Genomic DNA, 23,192 nt, shown 5'->3' with positions numbered 1-23,192 from the left:
TTAAATCTTACTGATCTTAAATCTAATTGATATGCAAAAGATTATATTTTGAAATGAGATCTATGTTCTTAAGATGTTTCATATAAATGCAAAAATGATCAGAGTTATTTCAACATTAATTCATTTTTTTCTAGAATTTAATAAAAAGCCACTTTTATTTTCATTTACATATCCTAAGACGTACACAGAGAAAAACAATGTAGCTGCCAAGAAAAAGTCCATCACAGACACTATTACAATGCTGAACTATTTTATAATCATACTTTCTGACATGCTTCAAAAATACACTTTGTCCCTATTTTTTTTTTTTTTTTTTACAATTACACATCTACAATACACAAAGATATTATATAACTAAACATATACTAATGTTATATATAAAATATATATGGCATAAAGCAGCTTTATATATCACATCTCTGGAACAAAGTAAATTAGAAATTATAATTTTACACACACTAGTGACCAATTGAAATTGCTCGGGATCTAAATCTTGTGAGACTTCTTTTTTGTGCATACATTTGTACCTTGTCATTGTTTTAAATGAACAAGATTCTATAAATCATTCTTTGAATCGTTTTAATATCACGAGATTCTTTCTTTATCGACGCATAGGCGATTCTTCATATGTGTGTAATTAAAAATACATAAATATAAATATAATTTATCGTAAGTTTGAAGATTTAGGATGAGACATTATCTTGAAAGTATTCAGTTAGTATAAAAAATAGCAAGATATTTTATCGATTCCTAAGCCCATGGTTTGTTCTTGTTACATAACTTTCCAAACCAACCAGAATCACAGCGACATGTGTTGTCCGATTGGCAGGTTCCATTTCTACATGTTCTCGTACATGTCGATCGTTGCGGCGAGCGTCTGCCAATTTCGCAATGGTTACCTTTAAAACCTTTTGGACATCTACAAATATTATTGCCCTTGCATTTGCCTCCGTTCAAACAAGGGATGACACATTTGGCTGAAAAGGCAAAGAAATATGTGAACAAAGTTTTTTCATCCATTAGATTTTATGCATAGCAATAGTAAAGTGTATATCACTTATACTCACAGAACTCGCAGTGTAAACCAAAATAACCTTTTGTACATTCGCAGACATCCTTTTGCACGCACTTTCCTCCATTTAAGCATTTCTCTCTGCAGATACCTGAAATTTCAATCAATGTAGTCAATTTTAATAACCAAAATACTTATTAAACTTTAATCCAAATTTTACAGAAAAATGTTACACATCAGAGGAGTGGGAATACGAATGGCTAGCACATCAGCAGCCACGAGCGCCTCTGGCAAGATATTAGATTCGATAATAAGGGTCGATCATGCTGGTGAACTGGGAGCGGATAGAATATACGCCGGACAAATGGCCGTATTAGGTATAGCCGTCCCAAACGCAGAAAAGAGATGTAGATGTAAAATGAAATTCTGACGGAGAGTTTTATATGCGAATGCCTGTAGGCAAGACGACAGTCGGACCGACGATACAACACATGTGGGATCAAGAGAAACGACATCGCGCCAAGTTTGAGGAACTAATTCGCAAATATCGAGTTAGACCCACCGTTCTTACTCCGTTGTGGAATATCGCCGGCTTTGCTCTGGGTGCCGGTACTGCTCTCATGGGCGAGAGAGCCGCCATGGCGTGCACCGTGGCGGTGGAGACCGTGATCGTCGAGCATTACAACGATCAGTTACGCACGTTGATGGAAAACAAGGACGGGAACGTAGATGAGGAGATACTCGAGACCATCAAAAAGTTTCGCGATGAGGAACAGGAGCATCATGATACGGGCATAGATCACGGTGCCGAACAAGCGCCTTTCTACCAAGCTCTAACGAATATGATAAAGTGTGGCTGTAAGGCGGCCATATCCATTTCCAAGGTGATATGAATGCGTTCCCCATTAAAGAATATCGTATTTGTAGATATTGTAATTTATAATTAAGGTAAGAATGTAATAAATTATCAAATTTTTTATAGCAGATGTGACGAATTAATTTCATGGTGTCCTAAGTTTATTAGAACATGTTTCAATCACTAATCTCTTTTTATAGATTTTATAAATAATTGATTTTCCTTTGAAATAATTTCAAAGGAATCTATTAGACTTTTCCGAATTTTATATATATAATATAAAATATTATAAAGAAAATGCATAATTTGAAATTAAATAGAGAAAACAGGATGAAAAGATCTATTCTGCATTGTCAGTTTCAAGTAAATCTTTATGAATCTAATGAAATTAGTCACATGTACTGGGATGACAACAGATCTACTTGTATGAATATTTATGTTAGTTTGTACAATTTATTATACCTCCTTCACAATAGGGTCCTTGATATCCTGGCGGGCATGAGCATACACCCGGTGCCGTGCAGTTACCACCATTCATACACTTTGGATAACAAAGCGCTTTGTTACAATGAGGTGGTCCTAGATAACCGTCCGGACAAGGACCAGGATTGGGCTCTGTAAGAAATAACATTACAGTTAAAAGAAATATATTGTTGCAGCGCGCGCGCGCGCACACACACACACACACCACACACGCGTGCGCGCGCGTATTTTACAATTTAAATCTTTGCATAAACTCCAAAAACAAAGAATATTTCAGTAACTGATATCGAGTATGATTTCGTTAATCCGATAAGATAAGATTGTTACATGCAATCTCACACATGCAAATTTAATCGGATTTATTTTTTTAAACCATGCGATAAACCACACATTTGAGATCATAATATGATATATGTTTATCTAATGACTTGATATAAAAGCGTCAATTCATTCTATATCATTTTATCTTATTACTCGTATTAAATGAATATTCTTAATGATGACAAAAAGAAAATTCTTTAAGGACAATACTTTCATTATTTAGCGTAATAAGATATAAAATAGATTCACAAAAAAAGAAAATAATGACGTAATTGAAAAAAAAAATAAAAAATGATTTTCTATTTTTTAATACTAATTTTAGAGATGTACGAGAAGATTAGAATAAAACATATATTTTATCTCATTTTTGTGGCACGCGCAAACCGTGATTTTTTTTTTAATGAATTCTTATTTTAAATATAGAGTCAACAACTTTGGTCAATGTGAAAGATAATTATTCGCATTTGCACATTTGATATGCAGTGCTTCGAATTATCGATGTATTATCTCAAAAGCGATTATATATCGAGCATCGCATACCGTCCATTTGGATTCGAGTAAATCAAAATAATGACCTGTCATGTGGATCGTTATATTTGCTGCGTTATATATATATATATATATATATAATTTTTTTAATTCTCACAAGATCCGTATGATAAACTTGACTGGGCATTTTGATCGCATGCACATGCCGCAAATGAATTCCTTTCGGAAATCTAATCTAATAATAATATCTATCAACCTTTATGTAAAATTTTTTAATATAATGTATATTTGACGATTGGTAATTTAAAATACATAGGAATCGAGAGAGCTGAGGATAACGCCAAGAAGGTCGAGCAGACTCGCGCGTTCTTTCGCATTAAGTAGGCAATTAGGCACTTAATTTATGATTCGCGAGCGAACAATGACTCGAGAAAGCAAAGAACCGGCTAACGCTTAATGAAGTGCCGAGCAAAACGAAAAATGGATGCTAATGTAGAAGACATACAAGCATAAAAATGATTTGATTGATCTAGCATACATAAATATTAACATATTTAAGTAAAAAATATAAACTGAAGCGAGTAATCTTTGATCGCTATACGATAATTAATTTTTCCCAAATTGCAAAAGTTATGCGTCTTACAATATTTAAAGCACGTTAGTTAATATGAAATTGAATTAATAAAATAATTACAAACTGAGAATTGTACATTCTAAGATAGCGTTAATAAAATCTAGAACGAGTGGCTCATGCCTTCCCTTATATAGCTTATAAGAGATAAGCTTTGCAAAAGCGGTTTACATATCTAATTTGCGATGGGCCCAAAATCGTTGCGCGATATAGCGAATCCGAGTTTGTGAAATAGTAACCTAAGAAAGAATTTGTTAAAAGAACGTGAGATTAGAGAATTTTCTTTTCTCTTTTATAATACTAATTTTTTTACAGCTCAAGAATAAACAGAAAAAAAGCACATATACAACATTCAAGCATTTGAAAAAATGTAAACTAAAAATAATTCGATTCGCTACTCCTTTCGACATTTTACCTGCGTTGGCATTAGATCAGGACCTCGTCACAATGTTCGAGGTTCCAAGAGCGATCTCTTAACGACTTAACAACCGTAAATCTTTCCGACACGCTATGGAACGAAGATTCGACGCGCCTACTTCACACAATTATCGGACCCATCGCTGCGGTCGGCAGGTAGGCAGATAGATAGGTAAGGTAATCGTTTTCTTACAAGATATCAAAATGAGCGTTCACACGACTATAGGTACATGCAATGGCTGTCGATTAAACAAAACGAAAGAGAGGCAGTCGGAATATGTGCGAACCGAATTTTTGTGTATATATAAAACGACAGACGTAGCTTCGTCGTTTTCGAACACGTCCGACCATCCCTCTTCAGGCAATTGATCAAAAGAGCATGCAGCAACAAATTAGGCTGATGAATTACTGCTGATACAGAACTGTATGTGCGAGCGAAGAGGTGGTGATCGTGGGCGCGATTGACGCACTCACCGCGCACGCTGCATTCTTTTCTCAAACGGAAACGTAGCGGCGTCCCGTTCAGAGGTATCCCGTTGCGCGACTCGATCATTAGACCGATCCCGAATTGCGCTATACCCTTGCCGGCGCAAGGTAGCAAAATACTGAACACTGCAATGGAGAAAGAAAGATACATTATTGACGTACATGTGTATGTTTTGATTCATGCATGCACACATTGCTCGATTATTTATATTCAATCTATAAAAGAATAAAAGTATTTTGCATTTTGTTTACATAATACAAAAATATGTATATATCGCAGGTTTCATTGATCAAATTGTTCCGTGTTCACACAACGAGAAATATAATATAAACAATGTGAAGTAAGAAAGGAATGACGATTTATCTAATCCATTTATTATGAAGTATTTAGTATTCGAAATTGTCAAAAATAACTCATGCAAATCAGAATTCCAAATTGATTTTGAAATGAAAGAGTTTTAAAGCGAGAAGAGAATGCGAAATATATATCTCCGTAAACAAGTAAAATATTTTTGTCTTCCTAAATATTGGATAAGATTTTATACGCTGCGCGCCGAGACATCTTTGGCTATGTAAATAAGGACGCGTACTTAAAATAAGCGTGATACTTCTTATGCTATAAGAGATATTAAACTTAATGAAATATCTATAATTTTTTTTTTATAAAGTAAGCATAGTTCATATTATCGTTATTTTAAAAAATTGTGAAACATCAATAATATATTCTTAAATACAACTATTATTAGTTGAAAATATCTCACTGCGAATTAAATGTGTATTAGATAAAATTGAATATTCAACTCGAATCAAACACTTCAACTGACAAACGCGAAAATGCTATTAAGTTAATGCTAAAATTATATCCACTTTTATATCCACTTTGATGCTAAGTGAAAAATCATCATACGAGCATTTCGTAGACAAATAAACGTTTGACCGCAATTTACGATTATTCAAACTTTAAATCATTCTATTTTAAGGATTATTACCTCTTGAATGAAAAATTGCAGATGATTCTCTCGGTTAAACTTTCATGAATCTTTTGCAATATTTTATTTACAAATTTTAATCAAATTGTTTGTCACGAAATTCTGACGATGTATACATAATATGGACATAATAGACAAAAAAGAATATACATAATAGAAACAATATGAAAATATATAATTTTTCTTAAAATGTTTAATTATACACAATACATCATGTGCATAAATTCTTACGCACGTTATTTATATATTTGCTACTTCATATCTCGTATATATGATATAAACAATTTTCACTTTAGTTATGGTTAAATTAAATATGTATTTTAAATTTTTGTTACCTTTCGGTCTCTTGGGCACCCGTCCGTGCGTTTCAATCGTAATTGATGGAGTTTTCAAGATGCTCTCGTCAAACGATTTCAAGCGAAAAAAATTGTAAAAATACTTTTTAGTTCCAGCCTTCCATGTAAAGTTTACATGCGATACCTCGCTCGGAATTATCGGCAATTTACTCTCAAATTCTGGATCCAACAGAGGACTGAGCACTCTACCTTCCGCGATCGCGTATATTTCCATTGCTAGTCCTAGATCAATTATAAAAATGCAATTTTTTTATTACATTGTGATAGGCTTATTATTGATATTTTTATTATTAAAAAACAGCACATTGGGGGGAAAAAAGTTACTGTATATGAATAGTATTTGATTATTCGACGGTATATTGCACTATTAAACTTCATTGCAAAAACATATTTCAGGTATCGTGACGCGTCACCTGAAAGAAAGATAATTGCAAAGGAAGAAGAGATCCGAGGGAATTGCTCGAAAAACGTGTACCGCTGAATATCTTGGTTTGTTGCTGGTCGATCCAAAGAGATATATCGGACTTTTGCGCGCCATTCCCGGAGCGATGCTTGTGCCGGGCGAGCGCGCCGTCCAGGAACAGAACGAGCGCCGTCGCCGCGGCCAGGACGGCCGCAGCCGATCGCATAATAATCGTCCTCGACGAGTGCCGCTCAGTGCCACCGCCAGGTGTTGCACGCACGACACCGGTATGAGGAGGAAGAAGAGAAAGACCGCCCTTTCCCCGTGGCAGTCGTAAAAGAAAAAAAAGACAGTACACAGGTAGATAGGTAACGCAGAGGGCAACGTATCCCGGACTGCTTATCTCCTGCGAAAGCGGAGCTCGCGTGCCGTCCGTTCGACGCGTGTGAAATCCCAGATTTCACGCCGTCACCGCGAACGTCACCTGCGGTGCGAAGAAGATCCTCTCCTACCCCCCCTCCCCCGTGTGAGGTGATTTCAACGCACGGTTGTCCACCCCCTCGATCGATAAGGCAGCAAAGGGAAAGAAGATGATCGCTCGAAGATGATCCCTCGCGTGCATGCGTGCGTGCACGCTTCGCGTACGGTGCGATGCGTACGAACCGCGTCGCTCCGGCAGACTGACTGACTGACTGACTGACTCTCAATGAGAGGGAGGCCGAGAGATCCCTCCGTGAAGAGCGAGATAGAGATCTCGCAGACGGACTCGGGGCACGCCGGGGAGAGCGAGCTCGGACGTGCCGTCGGAATAAAGCTGCGTGCACAATGCTCTCGCAGAAAAGGGCATCACTTCGGTTTCTCACACACTATTGTACGATGTTCATCGCCACACTTTTCATTTGTGTTACCATCTTGGAAAAATAAGTCTCGAAAAATTTTCATTTATAAGTATTAATATATAATAATAATAAATTAATTCTTAATTTTAATAAATCTTTACAGTTCATCTCGGCTAATATTTTCTTGTTAATTAAAATATAAGAATTAACTTTTATAAAGGATTAATTATATCATGTGGAATTTTGAATTATAATATTTAATTAAATGGCATATATGTGCAAGAACGGGGTAAGAATGTATCGAATTCCTAATATTGTGGATTAGACATTAATAGTCTCGCGGAAGTAAAAATTCTCGCCATTTATTTCAATTCACGTATTCATTTTTTCCAATAAATAAATCTCGAAAGCTTTAATTCTTTTTAATTTTAGATGCGTACGTAATTGCAGAATCTATTTTTAAATCGTGCTTTAATTGCAACTTAACTTTGTTAGAGTTGAAAAGGTATGTAGGAATCAAAATTTAAATATATTAATAAAAAAGGTGAAAAGAAATCTTGACGAGAGAGAACCAGTTTTTTAACGTCTTTTGGTTTAATTGCCGGTTTTCCGTACCGTCTCTTTCATTCTTTCTTTCGCCCTGTCTCTTTTGTGTTCTCTTCCTCTCTCCCATTCTTTATATATTGTCGCCGACAATTGAATTTTACTTCCGTGTCGCGTGAATTCACTACATCTGGCATTTGCATTCTACACTCGACTCACATTATAAGGTACTTAAGTCGCTATAAATACGCATTTTCTTATGCGTAAAATTCGCTGAAATACATTGAGGAAACACTGACTGCGCAATTGAAAGAGAAGAAATGAGGGGGAAGCATCTCGTTAATATAAAATATCAATTTTACTTTACGAACTTTTTTTTCAGCTTTACTTTTTATTTTTGTTATCGCATGATGCATTCACGATGTTACTACGAACTCATAATTTATAAAGTCCATATATGTACGAAAGATTTACGACGAAGCAGAAGAGCTTTGCCGACTTTAATAATAAAGTTCGCGTTCATCGATAATCGGAAATATTATTGAATTAATTGAATTAAATTCTATTTCTAGACGGATTTACCGAATCACCGATAGACTCTCTTTAAGAGTGGCTTCAATGAATAACCAATAGTAACCGTTGTATTGATGTCGCAGAACGGGCTATCTCTAACAAGTGGTCCATTGTTACCCTACATAGCTGAAAGAGGTCTCCGTCTTTCTTCTACTTTATCCTTCTTCCGGTACATGCAAAGTACGGCCGTGAACATGTTGTGAATGGTCACAAATTCTTAAACGTTCAGAAACAACGATGAAAGATTGCAAGACGTTTTATGAAAAGAAAAACGAAGGAAAATATCTTGTACGCTATCTCTTGCACACATACATCATAGATTTTTTCGATCAATTTTTGTAAATATTGTTTTTTATAATTGTTTCAGAATAAGCTGTATGGGAAAAGTCCAATGCTCCTACATTAATCCTTAATGACTCCTACATTAATCGTGGTTTTTTAAAATCAAGAGAAGTTTAGGACCTCATGCATTTTTGTCTCGCTTCTCTCTGCGAAGAAAAGGATTAAATTTTTATTTTTATCGAATAAGAAATTTATGCGGCGATTCTCCACGTATATACGGCTCTCGGTGCAACTCCGCCTGACAACAGCGAATTCAATTAGGATTGCGCGGCGGCCGTACAAAAACATTCGATCAGGAATAAACCGGCAGCCTGCCTGCCTCGCGGACGCTCTCTTACAACTCGTCTCGCTTTCCCGTTCGTGGACCATGTATATAACGCGTACAGGTTGGCGTTATCGATTGTACATTTTATCGCCGGAAAGTCTTCGCCATAGATATTTTCGACAGGATGCGCAAACAATTTTTATACATGTCATAGAATGATCATCATTTTCTTCGCGAAAATTCTTTAATCGTAATCTTATCTCGTAACGAAAGTTTTTGTATCTTCTCGAAAAATAAATTTCACAAAAATTTTCTCTAGATTTTCACGTATGTGATCTAAAATCGAACAAGCAATTTTAAAACGAGAGAATATGGGATGTATACGGAATATTTCTATACAAATAAAATATTTTTGTCTCGCTAGTTTAAGATGCAATTTTCGCTCCTTTCGAATGTACATAGCCATGGATTCTCAAGATTTGAATTTTTATCTTTATTTTTGTACAAAGACTCGAATGAAGAATTGCCATTCGATGCACGCGCGGATTGCAGTTATATTTCTACGGCCCCGATCACATCTCCCTTTATTCTCCCTCGATCTTTTATTCGTCTGTGGCGCAAACCGCGACGAGGGAGAGAAAGAAAGGATCCAGAGTAGCTTGCAGAAGACCGAGAGAACACAGACGCAAAAAAACCCGTCTGGCATAATTACATTATCGATCATCACATGTTGCTCGATTTCTGCGTTCGCAGTTAACGAATTTATCCGAATTTAAGACGAGCTTCTATTTATAGAGAAAGCATAACGCAATTATTTTTCAGAATAATTTTAGGCAAACCGATATATATTATCATTTTTATAAAAATTAATAAAATAAACAATGTAATTTTTGTACATAGAATATACGTATTATTTTTGTTTTACATTCCTTTTTGAAGAGAATTCTAAATTATTTATAAAATACTCTTGAAATACTATGTAGAAATTAATATAACAAATTAAATGTTATATATTAAATTAAATTGTATATTAAAGCTTTATGGCTGGAAAAATGACGAATGAGGGAAATCGCTATTTGGACTGGATTTATTGAATATAAAAATCGATGGATGGATTCGATACAATGCTCCTCTTTGTAGATTTCCTCTTCGTTTATTCTTTTCTTTTTTTTTAATTTCATTGACATGAGAGTTATGCGGGCAAATGTCGAAATGCGCATCGATGCACGTATTGTGAATGAGAGAGTAAACTTAAAAGATATAATTATATTCGCACATATAATATAATGATCTCCGATTTTGGTATCTCGCTGCTTTCACGAAGAGACGAGAAAATTTCTCTACAGGGTGGTCCATCCAATCGCGCGATATTTGATAGCTCATTTGTGTATTGAGGACGAAAGATTGCATGATGAAAGTTAGGCCAGTTTTGTGCCTTCTTATATCAATGCGCAACTTTTTCTACATAAGCAATTTCCTCTTCGCAATACATTCTAGTCGAGTTAAATTCGAAGCATTATCAAAGGTGGATGGAGCGCCCTGTGTGCGCATATTTCTAGAACTCTGCGGTTTTTTAAATCTCGTAGAAAAATTATGTCTAAAATTGTGACGGCCGATGCGATGGGAATGCGCTTTCTATAATGTGTAATAAAACGGCGAAAAAAACACATCGGCACGCTATTTAGTAAATATGAAGGTAATATGCAATAAAAGATTCGCATGACGATAAGCGGGCACACATTAATATATGTCATTGAGATTCATCATCCCTCATTGACTTTTTTTATGGCGAACGCTCTATGTCCATGATGATCTTAGGACGCGATGTCTTTAAGTAACTTAAATCATATCGAAAGAGATTCGAAAGTACGTTAACGCTAACGTGTTATCAACGACTATGATATCCTCTCGCCTATTACTTAAAAATAGGATATCTTGATATAAAATATAATATCGCGATTAATTAAGTTAATCGAGAATGAACACTTTGTATATTAAGAAATAAATTGAGATTCCGAAAGAGAGAAAGTCACCATAAAAAGAGTCAAGATTCTACAATATTTTTGGGAATAACGTGTGCGTGCTCGTTGTGTAATGAACACTCTTGAACAATAAATTATGAATCATTTCTCTTTTCATCGATACAATCTAATATCAAGCAGAGTAGTAGTTTTCTCGCTCACCGTCCCGAAGACACGAGATGACGAGATACGTAAAATCGACGCAACGCATACATCCGTTGTAGACACGAAATCGCATATAAAGAAATGCAAATGTTTTTTTTTTATACAAAGTACAAAATTATAAAAAAAAATAAAGAAGAGAATTACAAATATTACAACATACGAAGAGCTGCTCGTGCGAAAGTATTTGGAAGTTTTTATATATGTATATATGTATAACATTATAGATTAACGAGTCTAAACTAATAGTTTATAATGTGCAGAACGAATGAGCTTTGTTACATCCCGCGATAAAAATGGAGAGGCTAGCAATAGAAAAATACTCTAAAAATGCGCTCTCGTCGTGTGTGTTTTTGTGTATATGTGTCGTGTGACTTGGACATCGAGATTACCAAGATACGTCTACAATTCCATCATCAATTTCGTCATGGTTATTGCTAGTGCGATCATATATCAAGATGAGAGATATTGATTCGAGAAAATCTTATGTGTCTATCTATTGTATATAATTGCAGTTTTCACAGTAAGTTTAAAGATTGCACAGTTGCATCCTCACAATTATATCGACGATATTAGATTGTCTCATATTGTTAATATCGCAACCTTTTGCTTATGTACGTATAAAGCTGTAAATCAGGATCGAGTAAACTCGCAAGTGATTACTTTACGAATAAACGATTAAATATGATGTTGTTTATCGCAGTACGCAGTCTTTAGCATCGTCACACAACCGTCTACAAGATTCACGCTCTCCATTTAATTAAGATTTCTTTTCAGCATCGATAAATGAATAACATCATAAGGGACGTACAATAATACAAAAACGCTCGTATATTATTACGCGATATAAGCTGGTATTGTGTAATTAGAAGGAAAAATCTTAACCATCATGTGACGTCCAAGTCACTTGTACAGGATGTTCGGCAAAAAAGACCGTAACAAATATATTTTTAATCGCATTAGAGAGAAAGATACTTTTCGCATCCGGTGTGTAAAAGAATATTCCTTATAAGAATTCGCGTCATGAAGAAAGACACGAGCTAGTCCTGTCTGATATCAAGTAATGATATATCATTGATATATCAACAGTACTATAATTTGTGATTCTTGTATCATACGTATCATAAATATTATACATTTTGTACCTATCTTTGTTTCGCTTTATCTTTGTACCTGACATATTTGCTCGCGACACTTTTGCAGACAACCTGTACATCGCATTTGACTACATTAACTTAACGTTTATCTAAATAAATTTTTTGTACAAATTGTACTTAAAGGTTTAAACAAATTTTAACATCCCATACACTAAGTAATAATAATTATAGTTGCTCTGCTGTGATCGTCGCATCCTTTAAAAAATTACTAATAATAATAATAATTCATATATAATTAATATATATATCTATATAATATCTCTTTCTCTTTCCTTTTCCTCTCTTTCTCTCTATATATATATTTATATATTTAATATCTTTATTTAATATATATTAAATAATCATGTAGCGTTAGCTTATAATTATTGGATAATAAAATTATCAAAAAAGCAAAAAAAGTAACTTTCTCATAAAAATAAAAAGGTTTTCGTGTCGAAGCATATTTCACATACACAAGCAACAATTATTTATAGAGGCCTTGCGATTTTTGTTATCTACTTATACATATAGTGCATATACAATCTCTCCTGCAATATTACTTTACCTTTTACTATATCCTTCGCGTGTATCCTCACTTGTTTGCGCATATATGTATGGAAATATATATATATATATATATATATATATATATATATATATATATATATATATATATTTGTGTGTTTGTTAATAATAAAAGAGTGTAAGTGCATGACAATTGTAGAGATTATATTATTCGTTCGTTTAGATTTGGCCCTTTTTCGGCAGAGTAAAAATTGATCGCGGCTAAAGGTTCTTAGAATAACCGTTCATTAGAAGATTAAAGTTAAAATCAGTCGAAGCCAGATTGCGACACTATTTTTTACATTGTTCATTTTTTTTCAAGATTGCATGTAAATATTATTCACTGTATTTATATATTGTGCGTTCCCTCGCTTTCAAATTTAGATATAATTTTGATTTATTCATTTTAAAAACTTCAGATGTTATCATCTTTTTATATAAGTTATATAGCATATATTTATTTTATTTGTATATAAAATGATAAAAATTTTCTAATTACACTGTGTATTAATTTCACTATAAAGCTTCATTTGAGTAAAAAAGCATTTATCACGAAGATTTCGATTAATTTGTTCCGTTTAAAGCATGAATGTAACTTTTACACTTAAAAAAAAAAATTATTTCAATATAAATATTTTCCAATATAGGCACTAAGATTTAATATTTTATGAATACATTTTGATGTATATAGTCACTCGAATATAATATATTACTAGAATAGAAAAATTTCTGTTAAAAATAGATTTTATTGACTATCGATACAAGTATTTAACTTTCCTAAAAAAGAAAAAAATATTTTCTGTTTATATTTATACACTTATTCCTAATATTTCTGTATAGAAAATATTATTTTTTTTATCGTATTTATCTAAATTATTTCAATATTGTCAAATCTTTCTTTATCAACACAATCCAAGTAGATTACAAAATAGCTTTTGAAGAAAACTTCGATAATTTAGCAGACAAAAATTCCAATACATGACAAAACTATTAGTGTAAATATATAGGTAAAGTAATAAATTACTTGGAAATATGTGGAAATACTTGTATCGGATAAGCAATATTTATTTTTAGCAGAACCAATTTTCAAATCTTTTTTTCAATTGCAGCACTTGATGTTATGTTAAAAGATATAAATACGTCGATAAATTTAGAAATCAACGCGCATCATGTTGCGAAATATTGGATACTACATGCAGTCTTAAAAGTATTTCACAAGTCGGAAACAATTCGTATATCTCGTCACCAATCGGCGTGTCCAACTCAATCTGGCTCTGTCTCAAATATCAATGCTAGAATAGTTTCTACGATACTATTTCCATAAATAGCTTGCACGCTATGAACACCTACAGTTTCTGGGTTTTATAATTAAAATAGAAATATGCTCTCTTTTGTGCTCTACATATCGGCATTTTTAAATGAAGAGAATAATTGTAACAAAAACTGATCTATTCTTGCTACATGTTCAAAAATGCTAAATGAAAAAGAAGATTCGGAATGTATTTCAATATTTCAGAAATTTAAAACCGTTTAATTATTGCGCATTGAAAATCTACGGATATTCCAAACATGAGTATAAAAGATAGTCACGGTTTTTTCTATGAAAATCATAAAACCCAAAACCTCAGAATCTAATTGGCAGTATAGTGTTGGACATTGCGCCCAGCGCAAGGTGCATAGCAGAGCTGTTGCAATAGCCAAGGATCGGGCAGATCCTTTACCGTAACGAGAAAATGTTTTTTTTTCTTCTTTTTTCTTTTTTATAGCGACTTTGATTAACAGTTGCGGATGTTACACGTACGTGGCCATAGTACCAGTCGGAATTGATGGTGTCTCCTCTGGCCTACCTTTAGGTCCATATTGTCCGATGAAGGATCCATCTTCAGTAAAGCGGCCTAGAACAAACAACGGATTCCAAACTTTGTAGCAAATTTTATATTACTCTTATACAAAAAAATATAGAAAAGATATAAACCTATGTGTATATGTGCGTATTAAGATTTTTTTTTTTTGAAACGACATACACTAATGAATGTTGCTCTAGAAATATTAGCATGCAACTTGTAAAATACTAGATGTATCAAGTCCAACATATATTTTTGCTTCAAAGCTTAGATGCAGTGGTTTAAGCATTAAAAAACGCGTTCGTGTCAAACTTACCTTAGACTAGAGTGGCAAATGCTTGCGAATTTGGTTCCTGCTTACGATGTCGGCCATATTGACCAATGAAAGAACCATCTTCGTTCATGCCCTCTGATTCAAGCAAAACGTGTAAAGCAAATAAAGTGTATAACAAAATATAAATAGAATATAACAAATTGAACATAAAAATCTAAAACAAAAATATACATATTCAAAAATGAATATAATCAGCTTAAGCAACTGCAAAATGAAAAATCTAAAAAGGGAAAGCCCTTGCATGATATAAGAAAAATTTCGTGATTATAATTTCAGCTTTGCTCACACGTGAATTATTTCGTGCCATTTCTATATAAAAATATTCAAAAATTCGATGTATTTGTCACAATAAGATTTCAGTAATATGTACCTAAGCTATTTTATCATATCGTAATAAATATGTATGCAAATGAATTTAATCAATCAGAATATTAGATAATCAAAAAATTCACAATGAATTGAAATTGAATAACAAATATACCTTTAATTATATGCATATATATGTATATATATGCATGTGTGTGTGTGTATGTCACAAAGATTTTTCTAATTGCTCTAGGTATTTCTGAAAATCCTTTATTGTGCAATTCGTGTAAAATTCTATAACCAACCTGTGTCGCCGTCACCGTACTCCGCCATGGAGTCCGTATCGGATTCAGGATGTTTACCATCCTGATGAGAAGATGATGCCAGAGATGCGCGTCCGCCAGCCGATTTGGTGTCCAATGGTTGCGAATACTCGTGGAATCCGCCTTCCTCGGGGTAATCACCACGTCCAGCGGCCAATTCTCGCTCGTGCACCGCATACTTTCCACCTCTGTTTCGTTTGATTACGCAAACGATTATCAGCACTAGTAGAAGGATAGCGATTGCCAGCATCATTCCTATCGAGAAATTCGTAGCGCTCATTAACATATGCCAGTCTTGCTAGTCAAATATACATATTGATAATACACTTAAGATGCATTACCTATAAACCAACCAGCCGTCGCGACATTCTCCTTCGGTTGAATAATGGGTCCTTCGCTGCTCGTCTCTACCTCTTGAGAAGCGCTTTCGGTCATGTAGTCTCCATCGACAGCAACAATTGACATCACGTAGACTTCACCGCTTTGAAGACCGCGAACCTGGGTAAATTATTATTTTTTATCAAGTACAATTTTTAATTTTTTTTTTTTTTTTGTAATAAAGATTATCATTATTTTACTCTGCAATCTTACTTCGATAGATTTCGACAGAAATTCCGGATCAGTCATTAAAGATATTGTTTCACCCTTGAGCTTATACTTAACGAAAAAATGACTGCCCGGATTGCCGTTCAGATTCGGTAGCCAAATCACTCTCACATTTGAATATCCATTTTCCACTGGTACAGTTTCCCATGTAAACTGTGGGACGTCAGGTCGTTGAGACGTTCGTGTCTTTTGTTCAATAAAATAGCTGCAAACGTATATTAAAATTATAAGTATAATATTTATCATCTTGTAGAAATGTTATTAATATTTCTATTTTTGTAGAACTTACTCATTGCCTTCGCCAATTCTAGTTGTGGCACGTATGTGAACGCGATATATTGTGTCAGGTGCTAATCCAGCTAATTTGGCAGTTGTCGCCTCTGGATCCATAACATGTGGTTTTCTCTCGAGTAGAGTTCCTAATTTTGTGCCATTCACAACTTGATAATAAATCCTATATCCGGTTAAGATACCGTTCGGCTCCGCGGGTCGTGTCCACACGAGAAATAGAGCACTGGATCCCATAGGAAATGCTTCTAAACTGAGGACTGTTCCCGGCACTCCTTCCGGTGTGTCAAAGGTCAAAGTTTCGGACGCAGGACCAGCATACCTATATATCCCACAAATACGTTATTACAATGAAACAGAATCGCGAAGAACAATACGACAATTATTGAATACGTGCATATCCAAAATTTTTCATTACCTGCCATTATAAGCGAGTATCCTCACATTATTTTTGCTATACGGAACAAACTTTGTGACCAATGCATGCGTCTTGTTTCCGCGAATGTCAATCTCGCGCATTCCCTTCTCGCCATCCTTATCCGTCCACGTCTGAATCTTATATCCCTGCAGCTCACCTCTCACTGATTCTTCTGGTACCGGGCTCCACGACAACTGAGCAGTCGTGCTCGACTTTACTTGATTCAGTGTAAAATTACCTGGCGCTTGCAGGGGTACTGAAATAAAACAATTTAACGCTATTATATCATAAAATTATCGATTGGTAAATACAATTGGCAATCTTAATGTTAGTTGATAATAAAATAATTTTTTATTATGGATTGTACCATCTTCTCCGGAATACCCGATAACTTCTTCGGCTGTAGCGTTACTTTCTCCTTTCTCGTTTATCGCGACGACTTTAATCTTGTATCTCTGATATGTAGGTTGATTCTCCACAAGCAGATTGTTTTGTCTCCAATCGTGTATTTCTTGTATATTCCAGTCCACACCTGGTATATCTCTCCTATAATACACTCGATATTGAAATCTGGGAGCATTGTGCTCAATTTGCGGCATGGTTGTCCACGAAATGACCAAATTTTGCGGAGTAGTGCCTTTACCCATGACATTGTCCGGATTTTTAAAAGGAACATTTGCTAAGGTGGTACAAATGTCGCTGTGTGGTGATGGTAAAGATGGACCTAAAGATGGTGATTGTAAATATCAATGTATCAAAGTTTTTATTCTCTCTCGTTTAAAAGCTAAATAAAAAATCGTGTAATGATATGTAAAAATTAGCGATTAATTTAACGCGCTGAATTATATCGCTGAACTATAATGGACATAACTTGTTTTCAAGGATGATTAAATTTACCTATCTTATTCCATGCAAGAACGCGGAATGTATAATTGGCCCACGGTGACATAGGCACTGACAATCTCTGCTCGCTGGCGGCCACGAAATCTTTGGATATCTCCCAAGTATCCGGCGTAAAGCTAGTGTTATATTGAATAGTGTAGCGCAGAATAGGTGCTCTGTTATCGCCCATAGGTATCCACTGAACGTCGGCGTCATGTGTCATGCATGTGACGCCGACTAATCTCGGTGCATTAGGTACATCCTGAACTATCAACGTTGCTTGCGCTCTCGCTTCGTCTAGATCGGTGTGCGCGACGCAAGTATAAGTACCAGAATCCAATTCAGTCGTCTTTGTGATCATCAGAGAATAATCGGAGCTCCGTATGAATCTTGGTTCCATCTCGAAGTCTATTGGTTCACCGTTGCTTAGCCAGTCTATGATCAGAGGTAGACTGGGATCAGTAACAGCATTGCACCTGAATAAATACAAAAAAAAGATCAAAAACGAGATTTCTAATTTTGTATAGTTTCAGAATTATAAATTTATTTATGAGATTTTTCTTTTACCTAAATGTGGCAGTGGAACCCGCCGCGACTTCGTAATCCTCCGGCTCGTCTGTTATTCTAGTGTGCTCCTTCACGACCAATTCGGCGGACGCCTTCACTTCGCCAAATTTATTGGAAGCGTGACACGTATAAGTACCCGCGTCCAAGAATATTACGTTTTCAATTTCCAAGTCGCCAGTGTCCAAAATCTTGTAACGACCACCAGTCAATTCCTGTCCGTTCCTAATCCATTTGACTTCAGGTTTGGGCGCACCGAAAACGCGGCATGTGATTCGTACGGTCTTGCCATCGACCGTGCTCATGTCCGTGGGCGGTTGCGTGATGTCCGGATCGAGCGCCAACACGTTTACGTACACATCTTTGTAAACGTATCCCAACGAGTTAGTGGCGTTACATCCATAATTACCCGTATCTTTTTTCACGAGTTTCTCAATGACGATAGAATTCGACGTGACTCGCCGCCTGCTGTTCGGCGGTGCCTCAGATATCGGTTTGCCATTATGTATCCACTTGATCTCAGGAACGGGTACTCCGCTAGCCTCGCATCTAATTTCCACGGTCTCATCCTCTGCGGCGTTCACAAATTCCGGCTCGACCGTGAAATACGGGACGGCCATCACGTTCAAATTTATCGAATATGATTGAGCGGTGCCCACTCCGTTCGACGCTTCGCAAGTGTACGTTCCCTCGTCTTCAAAATTGACGTGCTTTATGACAAGAGACTTGCCGTAGTTACCTTGAGTTATCCTGTCATTCGGACTAATCAATTCGCCATTTTTGCTCCAAACGATCTGCGGCAAGGGTGTTCCACCATATATGCAATACAACTCTACTTTCTTGCCACGCAAAGCGACCTCGTTTTTCCTACTAACGTATTGCCTCTCGGGAGGATACTTGTTCTGGCCGGCGGACGCACCTGTAGAAACTACGTATAGCAAAACTTTATTGCCTAATTTGTATTCGTTTCTGAACACAGATGTGGCAGCACAGGCATAGTAAAAGTCATCCGAGGCATCACCCCTCGTGACATTGCTGAACCAGAGATTACCCTCCGGGTCTAGAGTCATTCTCGAATTATTGATCGACTTGATACCACCGGCAATATCTTGAATTAGCCAATAAACGTTCGGCTTAGGCCAGCCATCAGGTGGTTGGCAGGTAAGTTTGAAAGGAGAACCCTCATTCGCGCTTACAGTTGTCGGATTTTCGTCCTTGAAAGAATTCAATTCGGCCTTTCGAACAAATACAGAGTTTGACGTGGCTATACCCCATTCATTCTCCGCGAAGCATTGATATTGTCCTAAATCTTCGTCTCTTGGTCTTGAGATCACTAAGGTACCTCTACCAGGTTGTTGAGAAATGCGATCGTCATACGCCGGCCATTCAAAGTCTTTCCCATTTTTAATCCAACGATATCTATAATATAATAATAAATATATAATATATAAATATAATACTTATGTATAATATAAGATTGTATATTAATATATTTAAATAATATATATAAGTAATACTACATTGTATATGTATATTATACTTGTATATATATACATATATCTCATTCAAAAAATTATGACTCGTATACATTATGCATATAAAAAACTTAAAAAAAAAATAATGAATATATTCGCGACATAAAGCATCAAAGCATAAAATTAATTTTACAGTACATAATGATAAATGCTTGACATCAAAGTTCTTTAAATTTATTTCTTTTCACGAATATATTTAGAAACTTTATGTACAAAAACTCTGTTCACGTTTCTATATTCATACAAGATATATATCTGTGTATTAGTGACAATAATTTCATACATCCTAAAGCTATGAGATCATCTTTGTAATTAAGCCGGTTCTGCCGGCTGCACGAGATGAATAAGCTTGATTGCTATAAGTGCAATGAAACTTTACAAATGAGAGATGTCTCCAAAGTACATTTTCCGTTCTTGAGAAATTTAGCGAGACTATCAGAACATATTTACATAATAGCTTATTAGGTATTGTATAATAGTGTCAGAAAATAGTATTCTCAAATTAGTGACATAGAGATATGTAATAAAAAGATTTTTTCTCTACATGTATAACGAATAAACTTTGAGAAAAAAAAATAAATACATACGTTGGAGCTGGTTCTCCTTCTGCTTCGCATTCAATTAAAAATGGTTTATCATTTTCGTTAATTTTTGCCTGGACGACTTGAAACAACTGTTCGTCTGTTGGTGGTTGTTTAGATATCCGTGGCGGCGATTGAACTAATAATCGAAAAATGTGTTAGAGCAATTATGCCATTAAAAAAAAGATACACAAATAAGAAAGATAAATTACATGTATAATAGTAATATAAATATAATCTAAAAAGAACAATGACACAAAAAATACATTTATATTACTTATATTTAATACAATGACTTTGCCATGATAAATGATTTTAATGATTTTTAACTTTAGCATAATTAAAATAGTAAGGAGCAATTGTAGTTTACAGTATAAATTGTTTAAAATTAATTAATATGTGTACTATAATAAATATGGAAAAAATAAAAAATCACACACAGTTACAATGTAGGAAAAAAAGAAAATTAATATTCTTTGAGGTGTATGTACAAAAATACACATACAGTATACACATACAGATACTTATTAAAAATAAGAAGTTAGTGATAAAGAAATAATCCTTCAGTTTGCATGAATATAAAGACAAAAATTATAGCCTATATAAAATATAATCATAATAATAAAATTCCTAGAGAAAATTTCTAAAACATTTTTATACAATATCATTCTTCCTTTCATATTTTGGCAATCAAAGCAATCTATACACAAATATGATTGTGGATGTATCAATAATATAAAGAGTGTATATATTTTAAATATATGTAAATAAATACATGTAGATATGTAAGTGTACAAAAACATAGCATTCCTATGTAGAGAAAATTGTTTTGCACAAAAATATTTTGCGTAAATAAAAATTACTCTCATCTAACAAAAAACAATTATTTATAATAATTGTTATAACAGTGTCTTTCACCTTTTACATAATCCGAGACATGTACTATAATTAGAAATTAAATATTACAATTTTAATAGCAAAATTTATTTCAATACCATAAAATTTGTATTACGTATTAACAATAATTGAAAAAAAAAAAATCTTTAATAAGTGAACACAATATAATTTATTTATACTCACTTATAGCTGATGCTCCCAGCACCAAAATGGAAATAATGCATACAGTGAGCTTCATGGTCACGTATTTAAAAAGCTAAAAAAAAAAAAACAATTTTTTTTATAATAAATTTAAATAAAAATTATTAAGAGAAGAAATATAATGTGCTAAAAATGATTTTCTTAACAATCAAATTTTACTAAAATCAATAATCGACAAAATTTTACACATGCCCTATAATATTCGATAATGAATGTAATACTCGACGAAAACAACGTAGTGTGGGATTTCTTTTTAATTAATTACGCATCAATCCACGGTCATGTACCCCGTACACTTTTGCTATTGCGATAAATACAAAATTGCACACATACACATACACACATATATACGTAATAATATATAACGCGCGCGTGCGCTTAGGGATATGTACTGCCGCAAAATCGAAGCTGACCCAATTATATCTGAAATTTTCAAATTTGCCGGGATGTTGTTATGAAACAGCAAATTCTAATAGAGACGCGTAAAAAAATGGGCGTGCACCTATGCCGCAAAAATTAAAAACAGAAGTCGATAAACGATACGATTTCCCACATATGTATATTACGATACGCACAAGTCAATTGTCAATACGATCGGGGGGGAGTGACATAAACGTTAGGAAAATACAAAGAAATTCGAACAATTTGTCAACCTCGGCTTTAAAATTCGTCTCGCCGACTAAAGCATCGATGACGGACTCGTTCACTCGATGATCTCACTCGCTGTCCTTCGTCGCGGATCTCGCGGGACGCGTTTCGTCCGTTCGTTCGTCCTTTGAAAACGGCACTATTTACGATGAATCTTACGACGATGTAGGGCGCATCGTTTCACCGCGAGAGAACCTCAGATCTCTCTCGATGATACGACAAAACGTTTACGGCGAAATACGGGAAAGACAGGGGCAGCAAAAAGCGGGCACACCCGCAAGATCGCATTGATCGCCCAACGCCGTCGGTATCCACCTACCTGTCTCTCTTTTTCTCTCTCTCACTCTTTCTCGCGTTCTCTTTCTCTCGCTCTTTCTCTCTCTCTCTCTTGTTCGCCTCCACGCCTGTCGTCGCTTTTCGTCGATCTCGTCTTGCCAACAACGAGATTAAGGCCGGTAATCGTTGATTAATATAATCGTGGACTCACCGAGATCTCGGGTGGCGTGTCACAGTATCCAGAACGTCGTCATCACCACTAATCCATCGTCGAAAAACTGCGGAAACCACTGACTAACTCGGCTACGTAACTCGCCGTACGGTATCGTACTATTGTGCGTGTGACGTCTTGCATATGGTATGTGCGTTTGTGTATTATGGTGTAGAGGATATATGTCGTTGGGACGCTATCCTATCTATCAACGCTAGATAACGTTACCTAGCTTCCAGCTCGAAGGATAACTTATGGATGAGAGATCAATGTTTTTTTAAGAGATGTTAAAGACCGATCGATGGTTAAAATCTTGTGATTTAATATATATATATTAATTATTCAATTATTTTGACTCGACTAAAAATTAATCAGTGTTTCAATCTACAT

At 34.9% G+C, this 23,192-nt stretch overlaps 3 protein-coding genes and 1 long non-coding RNA gene across 8 annotated transcripts; 2 read left to right on the top strand and 2 right to left on the bottom strand.

Moving 5' to 3' along the window:
* Positions 1-136: 136 nt before the first annotated feature.
* On the bottom strand, positions 137-7,128 carry LOC126857814 (protein shifted-like). Of its 2 annotated transcripts, none has more exons than XM_050607581.1 (6): positions 6,516-7,128; positions 6,020-6,262; positions 4,633-4,821; positions 2,331-2,483; positions 1,068-1,163; positions 137-977 (listed from the first exon to the last, which is right to left on the bottom strand). In XM_050607581.1, the coding sequence occupies exons 1-6, from the start codon at positions 6,667-6,669 to the stop codon at positions 751-753; spliced, it is 1,062 nt and encodes a 353-aa protein (XP_050463538.1). In that variant the 5' UTR covers positions 6,670-7,128; the 3' UTR covers positions 137-750. The 2 variants fall into 2 exon arrangements, with proteins under 2 accessions (XP_050463538.1, XP_050463549.1); XM_050607592.1 differs by having other exon boundaries at positions 4,684-4,821; positions 6,516-7,122.
* Positions 1,235-1,996, top strand: LOC126857832 (5-demethoxyubiquinone hydroxylase, mitochondrial). The gene is made up of 2 exons (XM_050607638.1): positions 1,235-1,389; positions 1,472-1,996. The coding sequence occupies exons 1-2, from the start codon at positions 1,239-1,241 to the stop codon at positions 1,903-1,905; spliced, it is 585 nt and encodes a 194-aa protein (XP_050463595.1). The 5' UTR covers positions 1,235-1,238; the 3' UTR covers positions 1,906-1,996.
* Positions 7,129-7,319: 191 nt separating the features above from the next.
* Positions 7,320-10,647, top strand: LOC126857897 (uncharacterized). The gene is made up of 2 exons (XR_007688555.1): positions 7,320-8,686; positions 8,766-10,647. It is a non-coding gene; the product is annotated as an uncharacterized LOC126857897 (long non-coding RNA).
* Positions 10,136-22,949, bottom strand: LOC126857716 (neuroglian). 4 transcript variants are annotated; one of them, XM_050607434.1, is made up of 13 exons: positions 22,803-22,949; positions 21,650-21,722; positions 20,576-20,708; positions 18,457-19,872; positions 17,905-18,365; positions 17,375-17,731; positions 17,008-17,263; positions 16,591-16,911; positions 16,287-16,506; positions 16,037-16,193; positions 15,678-15,950; positions 15,049-15,141; positions 10,136-14,783 (listed from the first exon to the last, which is right to left on the bottom strand). In XM_050607434.1, the coding sequence occupies exons 2-12, from the start codon at positions 21,702-21,704 to the stop codon at positions 15,050-15,052; spliced, it is 3,741 nt and encodes a 1,246-aa protein (XP_050463391.1). In that variant the 5' UTR covers positions 21,705-21,722; positions 22,803-22,949; the 3' UTR covers positions 10,136-14,783; position 15,049. The 4 variants fall into 4 exon arrangements, with proteins under 4 accessions (XP_050463391.1, XP_050463362.1, XP_050463381.1 ...); XM_050607405.1 differs by lacking the exon at positions 15,049-15,141; XM_050607424.1 differs by lacking the exons at positions 15,049-15,141; positions 22,803-22,949 and adding an exon at positions 22,635-22,783.
* Between the last annotated feature and the right edge of the window lie 243 nt (positions 22,950-23,192).

Source organism: Cataglyphis hispanica, chromosome 2 (assembly GCF_021464435.1).
Source record: "Cataglyphis hispanica isolate Lineage 1 chromosome 2, ULB_Chis1_1.0, whole genome shotgun sequence".
Classification (NCBI taxonomy): Eukaryota; Metazoa; Arthropoda; class Insecta; order Hymenoptera; family Formicidae; genus Cataglyphis; species Cataglyphis hispanica.
The sequence above is the reverse complement of the archived record's forward strand: the minus strand, read 5'-3'. Positions and strand labels throughout refer to the sequence as shown.